We start from the raw sequence: 16,488 nt of genomic DNA on the forward strand, positions 1-16,488 counted from the left end.
CCCCCAGGGGATGGGGCACAGGCAGAGGCAGGTGCCAAGTCCCAAGCAGGTCCCCCTAGGGCGCTGTCACTCCATACCAGGAGTGGATGGGGCCTAGACAGTCCTGAATCCAAAGAATCCTAAAGGGACTCACCTCGACCTCCAGGATAGGTTCCAGAATGGGTCAGCTTCTTAAAGTGACAGACAGGCCCCCTTGTTCTGTGGGTTCTGACTTGTATGCTCTCCCGGCCAAAGAGGAGGCAGGTGGGCCCCGGGAACATGGGGGCAAAACTGAACCTATGTCACTGTGAAACCCTCTGGCAGATGATTGACAACCAAGAGACTCCTCCCCGCCGGGAAGCCTACCCCTCCCCATGATGGAGAGAGGGCTGGGAGATGTCCACTGCTGCCCATCTGGCTCCCATGGCAGACCCCTGGGAACCAGCGGCTTCAGGCAGGGTAGGGGATGTGGCTGCTGCCCCGGCCTCTGGGCCCCTGGCCACCCACAGGTCATGCTGGTGCCCCTCAGGCCTTCGAGGACATCTACATCGAGCAGCGGCGGGTCATCCGCACCATCCTGGAGTACGCTGACAAGGTCTTCACCTACATCTTCATCCTGGAGATGCTGCTCAAGTGGGTGGCCTACGGCTTCAAGGTGTACTTCACCAACGCCTGGTGCTGGCTCGACTTCCTCATCGTGGACGTGAGTCTGCCCTGCCCTGGACCCACAGCCAGCTCCGGAGGCTGTCCTGGCCGAGGACTTTAGGGGGCCCTTGCACGGGAAGTCCAAGCTCCAGTCAGCCCTGCTCCTCACAAAGACACAGCTGACCAGGCTGGGGAACAAAAGGCCATCTCTGTCCTCAGGCTGGGGGTCTGCCAATGTGTGCGGAGGATTTCCATATCCTCTTTAATGGGCACACAGGTCCACGAAGGAGGCAGGTACCGTCCCTCCTGTTCACTGTCATCTCCAGTTAATTGGTGGCATCAATGGGCTGGAGCACAGGCTCTAGGGATGCTGGGACAGGTCCCTGGACTGCTGCTCCCACTAGGGAAGGGACTAGAGGGAGACAACCAGGAACAGTTAGCTCAGGAAGACTCCCACCCTGAGGGGCTTGTACCCAGGGGCTGTGTCCCTGGGCTTAGGGTGACCTGCACTCACTGACCACCCATTCTTCCTTTGCAGGTCTCCATCATCAGTCTGGTGGCCAACTGGCTGGGCTACTCAGAGCTGGGTCCCATCAAATCCCTGCGCACGCTGCGGGCCCTGCGTCCCCTGAGGGCACTGTCCCGATTCGAGGGCATGAGGGTGGGTCCAGAGGGCTCAGGATGGGGGAGCAGCCACCTGCGGGAAGGGTGGAGGGCGTGTGTCTGTACCCCAGCCACCACCAGGAGCAGGCAGAGGGCTCAAAGTGCTGAGGACTGGGAGCGGGGCCCTGAGACACCTGTGCCTGCCCGGTCCCCACTCTCAGCCCCCTCAGCTGGTGTGCTCCACCACTAGGGGGCAGCACCCAGGAAGGCTGAGCAGGGAGAGGAAGGAAGGAAGGAAGGCCTGTGGGTTTCTGGGTGTCCTTCCCTGACCTCAGCCTGGGCCCCCAAGGGCCATGAAACATAAGCAAGTGTGAAGGTGTTGGCACCCTGGCCCCGAGCTACCTGCCCTTGAGCTCCAGTTTAGGGTCAGTTTAGAGAAGATCCCCTCAGGCCCTTGACAGCGGAAGTGGCAGGTAAACACAGGGTCTGGGCAAGGCAAAGGGACGTCCCCGCCAAGGAAGGACTGCCACCAGAGAGACCTGCTCCACAAAGACCCCTCGGAATTGGTGGGTTCCGGGCTCATTCAAGAGGCCAGCCCGATGCCAGGCCCTCCCAGCCCAAGGCCAAGGACTCTTCCCCACTGAGGGGTATAACTTCTCGATGGCCACACGGCTGGGTGGTGCTTCAGCCCAGAACAGAGCTCTCCCGGGCAGCACACCAGGCTTCTGCCATCCCCTCTGCCTGGAGGACACGAAATGGCTCCTTCTTGAAAGGGACGGTTCTCAGGTCAGACCACCAAACAGTTTGGTGGCCTGTGTGACCAGGGATATAAGGAACAGAGGTCCAGCCTTGGGGTCCTGCTGCTTCAAAGCCCCGGGCCTTCTCTCTTCTAGGCCTTTCTGTGTATGTACCACTAATTGAGCTGCCAGCAGGGCCCGGTCACGTGGCTGAGTTTCCTATGGGGGCTGAGGAAAGTGTTTGTCTCCTGCCTGGTGACCCGTGACAAGACTGCTTCCAGAGAAGCCCAGTGGTTTCTTGGCAGCTCCAGCCAAGCAGAGTGGCCTCCCCAACCCCCCATCTGGCGGCTCCCCAAGCCTACCGCCCTCACTCCACCCCCACAGACACCCACCAGACAGCTTCCCCCCAGGCCTGGCTCAAATCAGCCCTCCCTAAATGACAAGGCTCAGCCTGGTCCTCTGTTGGGGTGCAGCGGGGAGCCTTCTCTCAGAGGCCTAGGAGAGGCTCTGGCGGTGACCCCCGACTCTGCCCCCAGGTGGTGGTGAACGCCCTCCTGGGCGCCATCCCCTCCATCATGAACGTGCTGCTTGTCTGCCTCATCTTCTGGCTCATCTTTAGCATCATGGGTGTCAACTTGTTTGCTGGAAAGTTCTACTACTGCATCAACACCACCACCTCAGAGAGGTTCGACATCTCCGAGGTCAACAACAAGTCTGAATGCGAAAGCCTCATGCACACGGGCCAGGTTCGCTGGCTCAATGTCAAGGTCAACTACGACAACGTGGGTCTGGGCTACCTCTCCCTCCTGCAGGTGGTGAGTGTCACTGGACCTGAGCTGGCACAGAAGTGCTCACAAGCTTCTGCACCCAAATCCACTGTCACCCCTTTGTAAGGGAACTTCCCACCTTGCTTCCAATGCTGTGGGACCCCAAAGTCGTGTCCAGATCTCTCTGATCTCTGATGCCTGCCCCCATGGGGCTGTGGCAGGTGGCCTCCAGAGCCAGGCTGGAAGGGGAGGAAACCCTTGGGTGAAGCCCCCACCCCTCACACAGCACCCCGCCTCCCCAGGCCACCTTCAAGGGTTGGATGGACATCATGTATGCAGCTGTGGACTCCCGGGAGGTGAGTCAGCTCTCGGAGATGTGACTGGTGAGCAAGCCAGGGCAGACCATGGCCCGGGGACATGTTCTGCCATCCGTCCCTTCCATGCTGTCTCCTCGGGAGTCCCTGCCGCCTGGGGTTGGGTGACCCCTGCTCAGAGTGCTTGAGGGAGCGGGGAGAACCCCAGGCACGCACCCCACCCTGTCCTGTCCCGTGGCCCCTGCAGAAGGAGGAGCAGCCGCAGTACGAGGTGAACCTCTACATGTACCTCTACTTCGTCATCTTCATCATCTTCGGGTCCTTCTTCACGCTCAACCTCTTCATCGGCGTCATCATCGACAACTTCAACCAGCAGAAAAAGAAGATGAGTATCTTGCCCACCTGCCCCTGGCCCACCCCAGCCACCTCGGCTCCCGCCTCCCCTCCCTGTCCACTCATTCCTTCCTGTGGTCACCAGCGCTGCCGGAGCAGGCCCTGTGCTGCGTTCGGGCAGCAAGCCTGATTCCAAATCCCTCCAGTGACGCGGCCCCTTCAACCTTGGTTCCCTGGTGTATAAAATGAGGAGGACACGACCGGCCTTGCTGGGTTACTCTAAGGACATTGATGGAAATTGACCCAACCTAAGCTTCAAAGCAACCTCGGTCCTCTTCCCTCCGCCCCCTCCCTCCATCTCTGGCCCCTCCCAAACCCCTCCCCCTCCCCACCAGGGGCCTCTGCAGGAACAGAGTCTGCCTTAATGGTGGTGCCTGATGAGGGTGGGGGGAGTCCTGAAGGCAGGGAGCGGGCTCCAGCCCAACCTTATGTGCCCTATTCCACTGTACTTTGGAGGGAAAGACATCTTCATGACAGAGGAACAGAAGAAGTACTATAATGCCATGAAGAAGCTTGGCTCCAAGAAGCCCCAGAAGCCAATTCCCCGGCCCCAGGTACCAGCCCTCTGGACCCCTCCTCCTGTGGCTTGTACCAGGCTTCTGCCCCAGGGGGTCACTGGGGTCCAACAGCAGCCTGCTCTCTGCCTCTCGGGCTGTGTTCCTGAGTGAAGTGAGCCCACCTGCTGGGAGTCATAGTGCACAGAGATACCGTATGCACACACAGCAGCTGCCACTAGACTCCAGTTACCAGTTTACCCCTTATCCAGTCCTGCACAAGACCTCAGTGTCCATCCACCTCCTCACCTGGGACCCTCAGTAATCCCTGGGACAGAGACCCTGACAAGAGGGGGAGAGAGCATGGCCAGACACCCTCCCCAGTGAGCAATGGCTTTGGGAGAAGAATGAGGGGGACTTTGAAAGGAGGAAGGATCCCAGAGTGATGCTCCAGGATGGCATGGTCACAGGCCTTTCCCTCCTGTGGCAGACTCCATCATCGGCCCTGACCCCTCTTTTCTGTGTGTCCTCTGTGTGGTGCCATCGTACCCTCCTGTGTCTCCTGAATGTTCCCATCCTGTCCTGACCCTGCCTGTGCCCCGCCACCCCACGCCCACACACATACATGCCGACACACCCCTTTGTGCTGCAGAACAAGATCCAGGGCATGGTGTATGACTTCGTGACGAAGCAGGTGTTCGACATCACCATCATGATCCTCATCTGCCTCAACATGGTCACCATGATGGTGGAGACGGACGACCAGAGCCAGCTCAAGGTGGACATCCTGTACAACATCAACATGGTCTTCATCATCATCTTCACGGGGGAGTGCGTGCTCAAGATGTTCGCCCTGCGCCAGTACTACTTCACCGTGGGCTGGAACATCTTCGACTTCGTGGTGGTCATCCTGTCCATTGTGGGTGAGCTGGGGCGCAGCACTGAGATGAAAGCCTTCCTCGTGCACCTGGCACACTCACACAAACCCACGCAAGCACACATGTGGCCGGTGCAGTGGCACATGCCTGTAATCCCAGCAACGGAGAGCCTGAGGCAGGAGGATTCCAAGTTTGAAGGCAGCCTGGGCAACTATGCAAGATTTGTCTCAAAAAATAACAAGGGCTGGGGATGAGGCTCAGTGGTGTGGTACCCTGGGTTCAATCCCCAGCACCAAACACACACACACACACACACACACACACACACATGCGTGCACCTGCCATTCATTCTCAGTGCTCATGCTCATAGGCAGCCTGTCACCTGTGCACACATGAATACACCTCAGGAAACACGTTGACCTGACGTACCTGTGCTCAGGTGTCCACATATGGAGCAGAAAACGTAAGGTGATTCCAGGACCTGCACACACTGAGAAGAACACAGAATGTGCCTAACCGGGACAGTACAAGCCACGGCTTAGCGCTTCCTACAAGCCTGGCTCTGCCATGCGCTTTACAGGCCGCATCTCAGTTGTTCACAGCAATGCCACAGGTGGTCGGGCTAATACCCTCGGTTTACAGAGCAGGCAGCTGAGTCACAGCAAGTTAAGTGGCATGCCCAGATGGCAGAGCTGTCCTCCCCACCCCACTGCCACCCGTGTCATCTGCAAACAGCCTTAAGATGGGCCTTACCCTCGCCCGTCACCCTTAGCACATCCCACCTCCAGCTGTCCTGGCCTGCTCAGGTCGTCCTGCCTGTGCTGGGAGGGTTGGCTCCACCTGCCCCTCACTGAGGCAGGGTGCACCAGGCCAGGCCCCTGAGCCCCACACGCCCGGCACTCTCTGACCCACCTCCACTCCTCCCTGCAGGCCTCGCGCTGTCGGACCTGATCCAGAAATACTTCGTGTCACCCACACTGTTCCGTGTGATCCGCCTGGCTCGGATCGGTCGTGTCCTGCGGCTGATCCGCGGAGCCAAGGGCATCCGGACGCTGCTCTTCGCCCTCATGATGTCGCTGCCTGCCCTCTTCAACATCGGCCTCCTCCTCTTCCTGGTCATGTTCATCTACTCCATCTTCGGCATGTCCAACTTTGCCTACGTCAAGAAGGAGTCGGGCATCGACGACATGTTCAACTTCGAGACCTTCGGCAACAGCATCATCTGCCTCTTTGAGATCACCACGTCGGCTGGCTGGGACGGGCTTCTGAACCCCATCCTCAACAGTGGGCCCCCGGACTGCGACCCCACGCTTGAGAACCCAGGCACCAGTGTCAGGGGCGACTGTGGCAACCCGTCCATCGGCATCTGCTTCTTCTGCAGCTACATCATCATCTCCTTCCTCATCGTGGTCAACATGTACATCGCCATCATCCTGGAGAACTTCAACGTGGCCACTGAGGAGAGCAGCGAGCCCCTCGGCGAGGATGACTTTGAGATGTTCTATGAGACCTGGGAGAAGTTTGACCCCGATGCCACGCAGTTCATCGACTACAGCCGCCTCTCGGACTTCGTGGACACTCTGCAGGAGCCGCTGAGGATCGCCAAGCCCAACAAGATCAAGCTCATCACGCTGGACCTGCCCATGGTACCAGGGGACAAGATCCACTGCCTGGACATCCTCTTTGCCCTGACCAAAGAGGTGCTGGGCGACTCTGGGGAAATGGACGCTCTCAAGCAGACCATGGAGGAGAAGTTCATGGCGGCCAACCCTTCCAAGGTCTCCTACGAGCCCATCACCACCACCCTCAAGAGGAAGCACGAGGAGGTGTGCGCCATCAAGATCCAGAGGGCCTACCGCCGGCACCTGCTGCAGCGCTCTGTGAAGCAGGCCTCTTACATGTACCGCCACAGCCAGGACGGCAGCGGGGACGGGGCCCCCGAGAAGGAGGGGCTCATCGCCAGCACCATGAGCAAGATGTACGGCCCCGAGAACAACGGGGACCGCGCTGCGCAGAGCCAGGGGGAGGAGACGGGGCCCACCACCACGGGGCTCACGCCTGTCAGCCCCTCAGACACCACCCCGCCTACTCCTGTGAGCCCCTCAGACGCCGCCCTGCCTTCCTCCCCGCCACCAGGGCAGACGGTGAGGCCAGGGGTCAAAGAGTCTCTCGTCTAGCAGGTAGCGTGGAGGTGGCGGGCGAGCGTGGGCATAGGCCCAGAGCTCCCCCAAGGTGCCTGCGGGCCGAGTGACAGGCGGAGCTGGGCTTTGCATCCAGGACTGCGTCTGGCTCCCTTTGGGAGGATAGGATTTGGCCATGCTGGGGTTGACACTTAGGCCAGAGCAAGTGGGAGTTGCCTTCGGGGCCCAGGGTGGGTGGAAGCCCCTGCCTCGGTGAGTTCATCTTCAAGTTGCTCTCATCTCCCCCACGGGCCCCGCCACCCCTCCTCTTAGTCAGGGGGAGATCAAATCTCAGAATCTCTGTCCCCCACCTGGGGAGGACCCAGCCTACCATGGAGGGCTTGGCTGCCCTCTTGTCACCGGAGTCTTAAGGGCTACTGGCCTCTCCCCCTGAAGTGGCCCGGGCCCCCCAGTTCCAGCCTGGGCAAAGATGTCTTAACCTCAGTGAGTGTGGACGTCTGCCGCGCTGACTCTGGGATGCAGTTCCCTCTGCCAGCTCAGGAATTCCATTGGAAGAGGGAAATGTTACTGGTCCAGAAATTGCTCCACAAGCCCAGTTGGCCACTGGATCCTGCTGCATCAGGCTGGGACTGTGACGCCTGAAATCCTTCCCGTGGACAGCTTCCCTGGCTGGCCCCCAGGGGAAGAGCAGAAAGAAGGATTCCACTTAGGAATTGCCCTTTTCTCAGAAGAATGAATGGGTAGAACAGGCTGGGTCCTGCCAGCCAAGTCACCGCCCTCGGCCGGAGTGTCCAGGCATGGATGGGGCCGGGGACCCTGATGCTCAGTACGAAGACTCTGTTCCTTCCCTCTCTCCCCTCCTGACACCTTCATTAGGCCACCAGGGTGCCTTGTGCCCCACCAAGTCTCAGAGATCTCTCCTTCTCATCTTCCCCCTGCCCATCTCTTCTCCCCTCCTCCCCATTTCCCACCTCCTAAAAGTGACCCTAAGAGACGTCAACCCTGGGGCCTGCAGCAGGGAAGGCTAACCCAGCTGGGGCTCAACCTTCCGACCTCCTGCTGCCTGGAAAGCCTTTTCAGCTGGCACCAAAGACTGGACATGGCTGCACTGGGCTCTGCTGGCTTCCGGAGAACAGAGGCTGGGCCTGGAGGAGGGTGTGAGAGTCCTGCTCAGGGCTGTCGGGATTCAGTCACTCGTATGTGGGCCTCTGGGTCTGTGTCTGCTGGTAGCCCGAGTGGGTAGTTGTATGTGGGTTCTGCTGGGTGTATGTGTGTGTGTGACTGTGTGTGTGTGTGTGTGTGTGTGTGTGTGCAGCAGATTCGTGTGTGTCTGGGTATCTGTGTGTGTGTGTGTGTGTGTGTGTCAGTGTGCCCTGGAGTGTCAGACCGGGTGTGAGTACAGCTGGTGTGCGTGCATGTGTGTGTCTTCCGGCCTGTTCATGTGAGTGCCTGGACGTGGGAGAGTGAACCTGTGCCACAAGGGTGTGAACACTGCACATTGGCCTAAGTTCATCTTCTTTTCCTTCTTGTTTCTCATACGCCATTTGATTAAAACTCAGGAAGCCGCCAAACCTCCAAAACGAGTTGTATGTATGCACGTGTCTATGTGTGTGCCTGCGTGTACTCACATGCGTGCGTGTCCACGGGCCAGTCTTCTCTGTTGTCTGCCCTGCCTGCCCCAGCCTGCCGCCCTCCCTCAGCTCCCCTCTTCCCGGGCCTCTCCTCGTCACGCCCAGGGCCTGTGTCTCCTCTGTGCAAGGACTCAATTCCTTCCATCTCTTCCTGTAGTGACCCTGCCTCTTCTTTCAGAAGTTCTTCCAGGAGGGGGTCAGCTCCCCCTGCCCAGCACCTGCCCCTCTGTCTTCCCCTCTCGGGCCCGAGCCTCAGGTCTGTCCGATTGGATGTTCCCCGCAGACTCTGCACCCAGTGCAGGGGGAGAGGAGATGGGTGGGGTCTGGCCTCTCCCTGCTCGTGGCCCCTCCCCTGCAGACTGACGCCCCTTCCCACCTTGTCCAGGTGGGAACTGGCCCCAAGCCAGCCCAGCAGATGAGCTTCTTTGTACAGTTCCTACAATAAACCCTTCCCGGCCTCTCGTGTGTGGTTTCTCCCTGGCGCGTGCGTGGACGTGGGCGAGGGCCAGGGGCAGCCAGAGGGAAGGCAGACCCGCGGGTCCTGGTGCCAAGTGGGGACCAAGAGGGTGAGCAGAGTCCAGTCCCTCCTCCAACACGCAGCCCCCGAGTCCCCACACCCTCCGGGAGCCCCCTTCACCTCTCCACCCGAGAGACCTCAAGGCCTGTGGGGCTCACGGGCAGCCCTTCCCTCTCCTCAGAGATGCTGTCCCTCCAGGACTACTGACCCCCGCCCCAGAGAGCCCAGTGTCACCTGGGCCTCTGAGCAACAGAGAGCAATTTGACAAACTCAGCCCACAGACCCAGTGGGTGACCAGCGTTCCGTCTGTGATTTTATTATCGGTAACGACTTCTGGATCCCAGGACCGAGTTACTCCAAGTAAATACTTGCACCTTTTAAGGGTTTCTATGCCCCCTTTTCCTAGATCCTGAGGTTACACAGCTTGAGAGATGAGGGACACTCACAAACCTTGTCTCCCAGGCTGCCCCTGATGTCCCTCAACTGCCCCTGTGCCCCTTCCCGCCTCACAGTTCTCTCTGGCTTTTGGGGTGGTGGAGCGAGCACCCCACAGGGTTTTCTGGCCCCACTGGCCGCTGACCTCCCTCCCTGGGGATGGGGCTTCTTCTCACTTCAAGTTTCTTCAGATGTCACCTGGCCCAGAGGACAGGAAGCTCGCAGGGGTCTGGCTACTCTTCCTGAGCCTTGACCAGTGGAAGAAAAAAGGCAAAATTCTGAGCAGGGAACAGAAAACGCAGGCTCCGATCTCACGGCTATTCCCACCCATCGGGGCTGCTCCCCTCCTGCAGGTGCTGTGCTCCCACGTCCCCAAGTGCTCAGAAACACAGCGGCCCTCCCCGCGCAAGGCCCTGTGAAGAACAGTCCATTGGGATTATCTGTTTTACACAGAGGAGGACAAGAACGGTGCTGCCTGCCTGGGGGCGGGGGAACCCTGCTTTGTGGGCCACTGTCCACCCATCTGGGGCTTTCAGTGCCCTTGGCCCATGAAGGCCAGGGGTGGCCACTGTGACCATCTCAGTTGCCCTGGCACATTTTCAAATGTCTCCAGGTAAGGGCTCCATGGAGAGCCACCGGCGACCTGGGGGTAGGATTTGAACCCGAGTCCTTCCCAGCCAGCGGTCACAAGCACCCAGGGCCCAGGGCGCCTGAGCGGGCAGCCCGGAGAGATCAGGGTTCCTCCTTCCCCAGGGCTCTTCCCCCTCCTATCCTTCCCAGGGTGACTGGGGTCCCTGTCCTCTTGTTTCCCCCGCATCTGAACCCCTGGTCCCATTCCAAACCCCACTCCGCCCCACCACCTCCTTCTCTTGTTTTGACGCTGTTTTCCTGGAAGGCAGGGGGCTGCCAGATGTCCGAGTGGGCAGGCAGGGACAGTCGGGGGCAGAGGCGGGGGTGGGCTTACGAAGCCTCCTGTTCTGGGAAGGAAAGCGCATCATCCTGGGCCCAGGCCAGGGCTCCGGGCTGTTGTCACCAGCCAGGGAACAACACGGCCCCCAACTGTGACAAATAACCCTGCAGGCAGTGGGGGCCCCACCGCCTCCAGCCCTCCTGAAGGTGAATCCCTGCCTGGCATGAATGGGCATGAAGCCCCGAGGACACATCTGCATTCCTGCCGCAGGGGATGTTGACGTTTGTGAGTTTGCAGGATTCTAGCTGCCCTCTGCCAACCTCCTCGTCCCCTGGAGTCACCTGGGCCCCCAGACCAGCTCCTGAGCAGGCCCCACACCCCACAGCCCAGGGAGCACACAGGTCTGAGATCACACCCCCACACAGGACGGCCCCGCTCCTTCCCCAGCAGCCTCCCAAATTCTGGAGACGCTAGTACCAAGGCTGACCAAGGCTTCCCTCACCAGCGGCTCGGGAGGGGTAGAATTGGCTGGAGAGAGACCCCTGGATTTTGTCTGCTCCTGGGCAGCCTCTCTCCAGCCTCCCCCCAGTCGCACAGAGGCCCGAGGTCCCCACGGCTGACCTCAGGTGATGTTCTTATTCCTGGGCTGTTTGTTCTGTGAGCTGAACATCTGACACCTTTTCAGAGAAATGTTTTTCCATTTAGAACATCTGGAAATGAGCAAGAATAGCTGGGGCCGCCCGGGACAAGCTGTTCCTCAGATGCAAGCTTAACCCGTGGATCCCCGATTTCCTGGCCTGCTCCCCTCGGGCACAGGCCCTACCTGTCAGGTGACACACATGTTCAGGACAGAGGTGGAGCACCTAGGCCCTCTGTGTGCCAATCCTGCTGTGGGAATTGGGGTCGCAGCTCCCCAAACACAGGCAGGTCTGCCACCCACACAGGCTGTTTGAGAAATGGAGGGTCATGGGGACAGTGAGATGTGGACAGAGGACTTAGCATCTGTCTTCCTCTCCTGGGGGTCACTGTATGAGAAAGAATAAAGGGACGAGAAAGAGAACGAAGCCACCAGGAGACACAAAACTCAGAGAGGACCTGGCGGTGGGGCTGAGGTTCGCAAGTCTGCACGGTTGTGCAGGTTGCACATGGGGCAAGGGTTACTACGGGGGACCCTGGACCAGGGGCGTGAAGCTGGGTTTACATGAACTCCTGAAAGCTGCATGTCCGTCCCCTGCCCTACTGACGGCAGGATAGAGCCAGAGGGCCTTTTAGCTCCAGAACCTGAGAGCGTGTTCTTAGCCTTGTCCCTTGCCCAAGACCCCCTGGAGCTGCAGGCAATACCTTGGTGCCCTCCGGGTGCCACACAACTCCCTGAAGAAGCTCCCTGATAGTTTTTGCGGTTTTGGGGGGGTTTTGTTTTTGTGTTGCTTAGGGCCTCTCTGAGTTTCGGAGCCTGGCCTCTCATTTGAGATCCTCCTGCCTCGTCCTCCCAAGTCTCTGGAATTATGTGCCACTGCTCCTGGCAAAGCCCCCCGGGTTGTTAAGTGGTGGGTTTCCTCTGAGCATCTCTACCTAGTTCACTCACTTTGGCAGCAAAGATGCATCTTCTCCCGAGTGGCTGCCTCATTTGCCGTGCTCTTGCTCGAGAACCTCTGTAGCTCCCTTCTTCCACAGGCCAACTTCCAACATAATCACCTGCACGTCCTACAAGGGGTTCTGCTCGGGTTCCTGCCAGGTGCCTGGCTCCTGCACTGCCCTTGCTCAGTTCTCCTCTTCTCACGGGGTGAAGTGGTCCAGAGCAGAGGGAGCGCGGGTTAGATTCACTCCTGGGTGTTACTAGCATGAAGACTCCCAGGGCTTTGCCCTCCCAGGAACTGGCGGCCTGCAGACGGGAGGCTGGCAGACCTAGGGATGACCAATAATGGGGTGGGGACCCAGGAAGGGAAGCACAGGCTGTCCCCACAAGACTCAGAAGCCCCCCTTCCAGGACTTCCTCCGAGGCTCCCAGCTGTGCTGCCCAACCCCAGCGACCTTCAAACCCTAGTGGCCCAGCTGATGAACGCCCACCCTCCCCCAGTGTCCCAGGAGAGCCCAGGCCTCCCCTGGGTCACAATTTGCATGGCAGGAAGGGGCCTGGAGGGGAAGAGGCGGGGTGGTGATGGGCTGCAGCCAGGCAGTTACACGTTTTCCCCCAAGAGCCTCGGACGGTCACGGGCTCAGGCTCTGGGACAGAGCTGTGACCATGGCCGGGCTGGTGCTGTCTCCGGTGCCTGGCAACTGGCTGGTGGTGCTGCTGCTGCTTCTCTCAGGTATGGCGGCCGTGACGAGGCCTCCTGGGTTGGTTCTGTGTCGCTGACTGAGTCTCCTGCTCTTGGCCTCCTCCTATGTCTCACCCTCTCGGCCTCCTCCTATGTCTCACCCTCTCGGCCTCCTCCTATGTCTCACCCTCTCGGCCTCCTCCTATGTGTCACCCTCTCGGCCTTCTCCTATGTCTCACGCTCTCTGCCTCCCTGTCCCCCTCTGGCTGCCCTGGGGCCCGGGTCTGTGGGTCCCAGCAGTGGTGACCAGCTTGAGGTCTGCAGCCCCAGTCCCTGTCCTGCCTGAAAGGTGTGAGGCACAAGGCACAGACCTGGCTGGCAGCTATGGCTGTGGACGAGCTGGGCCTGGGAGGAGGAGGGGAGCTGGGGACAAGGCTCCCCACTTCTGGTATCCCTTCTCCACTTGTGTCTCCCAGCACAGGGGCAGGGAGAGCCGAGGGGTCTCAAAGCAGCGGGCGCGAAAGGGGGCAGTGGACCTTGGCATGCAGAGGGCGCAGGGGTGGGGCAGCCAGTTGAGGGTGCAGAGGCCTGACCTGGGCCTGCCCACTTCCCCCCCTGCAGGTGAGCCCATGCCAGCAGTGAAAGCAGAGGACTTGCACCAGAATCTCCAAGGTCAGTCACCTTGCCCACTCCTTCTGTGGGCAAGTGTGTCTGTGTTCAAGTCTGGTCACTGTTCCGGGGCTGACCTTGTGTTCCATCCTTGCCTGGACTTCAATCCCCAGGCCTCCTTAGGGTCTCCCTCTGAGCCCCCACCCCCAGCCAGCTGTCTTCTCTTCAGACCAGCTGCTCCAGTCCTGGCCCTGGGGGTGCCGAGTTCAGATCAGGGGAGTCAGAGAGGATTCTACCGAGGCCCATCTAGCTGGGGCATTGGGCTCAGCCTCATAATGAGGATAATTAGGATGGGCTCCTGCAATCTGTGAGGGGCTCACAGATTCCTAGGGGCTGCTTACTGGGACCAAGGAGGTCCTTAGAGCAGGTGGGAGACCACCCCAAGCCGAGGGTTCAAGAAGACAGTAGAACAGATTCACACAGGGGAGGCTCACCAAGGTGCTGGAGGAGGTCTCAGTTGGTAGGCTGAGGATGTGGCCTTTATCCTCTGGGGGAAGTAGGGAGCCCTTGAGGATTTCAGGCAGGTGCAGGACAGCCCAGGGGAAGGAGAGCTGGAAGGACAGGGCCAGTTAGCTGTGGCCCTCCAGGCTTTGGGGTGAGGCCTGGTCCTGGCTGTTGTAATGAGCATGAAAAGAAATGGGTCAGAGCCCTTCTGAAGACAACTCAAATGGGTCAGGAAGAGGTGGAGTCCAGTGGTTTGGCGTGTGGCCTCTCACATGGCCTGGCTCCTGACCTCCCCACACCCTAAGAAGCAAAGATAGGCAGATCCAGGGGAGGTGCCCTCCAGGGTGGGGACCTACAGGACAGGCCGGCAGTCAGGAAAATGCCCAGGAGGATTTTGAGCCTGGCCTTGGTACCCACAGGAAGTTCTTGTGCCCGGATATGGCATCATCCACGCTTCATGGCCAAGAAACGGGGCTCTGTGGTGAGGATGCACTGCTACATACACACCACCAGCGTCCCCAGCAGTGTGACCTGGTTCCGGAAGCAAATTAAGGACCAGGACCCTCAGGAGCTGCCCCCAGAACCGGGCCACATCCTGCAGTTCCGGAATGGCTCTGTCCACACCCTCACCATCCAAGGCGCCCAGTTCGAGGACAACGGCATCTACTTCTGCCAGCAGAATGGCACCACCAAGCCTGTGTTTTGTGGCTGTGGCACGGAGCTGCGAGTCATGGGTGTGTGCTGGGTAGACCGGGTGTTCCCTTAGCCAGCCAGCCATACCCACCCCAGCCCAGCCCGCCACCAGGGAGGAGCAGCCACTTATGGAGGTGGCATGGCCCTAGAACACCCAGGACAGATGCTGGGAAGCCGGTCCTTAGGGGTGCACAGAAGCCACCACTGCGAGCTCTTAGGATGGGCTCCTGCAAGAAGGTTCCGCCCCAGCCTCACGGCCTCCACTCCGCCTCCCCCAGGGTTCAGCACCTTGGCACAGTTGAAAAGGCGGAACACACTGAAGGATGGCATCATCATGATCCAAACCCTCCTCATCATCCTCTTCATCATCGTGCCCATCTTCCTGTTGCTGGACAAGGTGACCACAGGGGTGGGGAGACGGCCAGGAAGGCAGCCACAGGGCAAGCCAGACACGGGCAGGGTCTCCATCTCGCCAGCACCCGGGGCTGCCCTCTGGGCCCAGCTCAGCCCCAGGGCCCACCCTTTGGCTCACCTGTTCACTCACCCTTTCAGTTGCTCTTGGAGGATCCACCTTGCTCCCCACCCCCTCCCCAGTCCTCCCCACCAAGCCCATGTCCCCAGCCCTCTCCAGCCTGGCCCAGCCAGGGGTAGGGGCTAGGCCACACTAACTCCGACCCCTCCCTCCACCCTCCTCAGGATGACAGCAAGGCAGGAATGGAGGAGGACCACACCTATGAGGTAAGGAGTCCAGGCCCCGGAGGCTCTGAGCCGAGAGGCCATGGCCGCCGTCTGTTGGCTCGGTGAGGGTGTGCCCGGGCCTGAGCTCCATTTTATGTCTCCAGGGCCTGGACATTGACCAGACAGCCACCTACGAGGACATCGTGACTCTGCGGACAGGGGAGGTAAAGTGGTCTGTTGGGGAGCACCCAGGCCAGGAGTGAGGAGCCGCCGCCCACGCTCCAGCACAGTCCCCGGGCCTCACCGACTGCTTCAGAGCCGCCTGGATCGCCACCCACCCCTCCTTCCTGGATCCCCAGATGGCTTCCAAAGCCACCTCCCCCTCCAGCCCCAGGTCCCCAGCTCCTGCCAAAGGACCTGGAGTAGGACAAGAGGGCAGTGACTGGGAGTGGGAGTCCTCAGGGGACAGAGTGGACCCAGCCTTCTGGGGAGGCTACGCACGGTCATTCCCAGGTTTGGGACTGGAAAGCAGAGACTTGTGGGAACCAGCAAATGGATTCAGAACAGACCCACTTCCTGCAGAACCTGGGAAGAGCCATGGCCCCCAAAGGGGCGGTGAGAACTTTGTTCCCCTCCCCCATCCCCTCCCTCCCAGGGGCGCCGAGCCTGGAGCCCATTCTCCCACGGAATAAACAATGTCTGACAACCCACCCAGAGGCATGCGGCATCTCGTGGGGTGGACTGGATGAGTGTGGCCCTGTGGTCAGGTGTGGCATCCAAAGGTGGCACCTGTGGGGCAGGGGGGACCACCATGATCACCTCCCCTTGTCTCTGCAGGCCCAGCTGGGGCCCATGGTCACATGCCCCTGTCTTTGCCCATTACCTCTGGCCCTGGCTGGGCCTACAGCCACCACAGAAGGCAGATCCAGCCAAGGCTGCTGTCACCCTGGAAGATCTTGTCCTCCCCTATCTACCCCATCCCAATCCTGTCCATCAAGGCCTCCTTATAGGAAGTCCTCCCACAGCACCCCAGGCAGTGCCAAGCCCTGTTCAGAGCAGGCTAGGCCTCGGCGGCTGCCCAGGCTGCTCACACACTCTTGGTTCTCCAGTTAGACTGGAAGCTTCCTGAGGGTCGGGAGTTTCCTGCCTCTACAACATTCCCTACCCATCTCCCAGCAAGCCAGGGACATTTTCTCTTAAACTTGACCCAACGCCATCAAGAGATTCATAAAGAGGGAGTCTATAGTGTGGTGAAGTTGGGGGTCCTTAGTCAGGTGACCCCTCAGACTTCCCCAGCATCAT

At 59.9% G+C, this 16,488-nt stretch overlaps 2 protein-coding genes across 2 annotated transcripts in view; both read left to right on the forward strand.

Moving 5' to 3' along the window:
• The window catches only part of Scn4a (sodium voltage-gated channel alpha subunit 4), a 28,854-nt gene extending 19,814 nt beyond the window's left edge, over window positions 1-9,040 (forward strand). The window contains exons 17-24 of the mRNA XM_021728410.3: window positions 509-682; window positions 1,163-1,285; window positions 2,501-2,779; window positions 3,034-3,087; window positions 3,293-3,430; window positions 3,888-3,992; window positions 4,585-4,855; window positions 5,741-9,040. Coding sequence (XP_021584085.2) covers window positions 509-682; window positions 1,163-1,285; window positions 2,501-2,779; window positions 3,034-3,087; window positions 3,293-3,430; window positions 3,888-3,992; window positions 4,585-4,855; window positions 5,741-6,987 — 2,391 coding nt within the window. The 3' untranslated portion in view covers window positions 6,988-9,040. The remainder of the gene's footprint in view (window positions 1-508; window positions 683-1,162; window positions 1,286-2,500; window positions 2,780-3,033; window positions 3,088-3,292; window positions 3,431-3,887; window positions 3,993-4,584; window positions 4,856-5,740) is intronic.
• Window positions 9,041-12,608: 3,568 nt separating this feature from the next.
• On the forward strand, window positions 12,609-15,896 carry Cd79b (CD79b molecule). The gene is made up of 6 exons (XM_005328207.4): window positions 12,609-12,753; window positions 13,324-13,374; window positions 14,235-14,549; window positions 14,787-14,905; window positions 15,205-15,246; window positions 15,351-15,896. Exons 1-6 carry the CDS (start codon window positions 12,687-12,689, stop codon window positions 15,447-15,449), a joined length of 693 nt encoding a protein of 230 aa, XP_005328264.1. The 5' UTR covers window positions 12,609-12,686; the 3' UTR covers window positions 15,450-15,896.
• The last annotated feature ends 592 nt before the right edge of the window (window positions 15,897-16,488 follow it).

This window comes from Ictidomys tridecemlineatus, chromosome 3 (genome assembly GCF_052094955.1).
Source record: "Ictidomys tridecemlineatus isolate mIctTri1 chromosome 3, mIctTri1.hap1, whole genome shotgun sequence".
NCBI classification, from domain to species: domain Eukaryota; kingdom Metazoa; phylum Chordata; class Mammalia; order Rodentia; family Sciuridae; genus Ictidomys; species Ictidomys tridecemlineatus.

Bases quoted from the DNA above. Each gene is read 5' to 3' on its own strand.
- Cd79b (XM_005328207.4), top strand. From the start codon at position 12,687: ATGGCCGGGCTGGTGCTGTCTCCGGTGCCTGGCAACTGGCTGGTGGTG. The intron at 13,375-14,234 runs GTCAGTCACCTT...TGGTACCCACAG, and splicing joins CTTGCACCAGAATCTCCAAG to GAAGTTCTTGTGCCCGGATA. The intron at 14,906-15,204 runs GTGACCACAGGG...CACCCTCCTCAG, and splicing joins TCTTCCTGTTGCTGGACAAG to GATGACAGCAAGGCAGGAAT.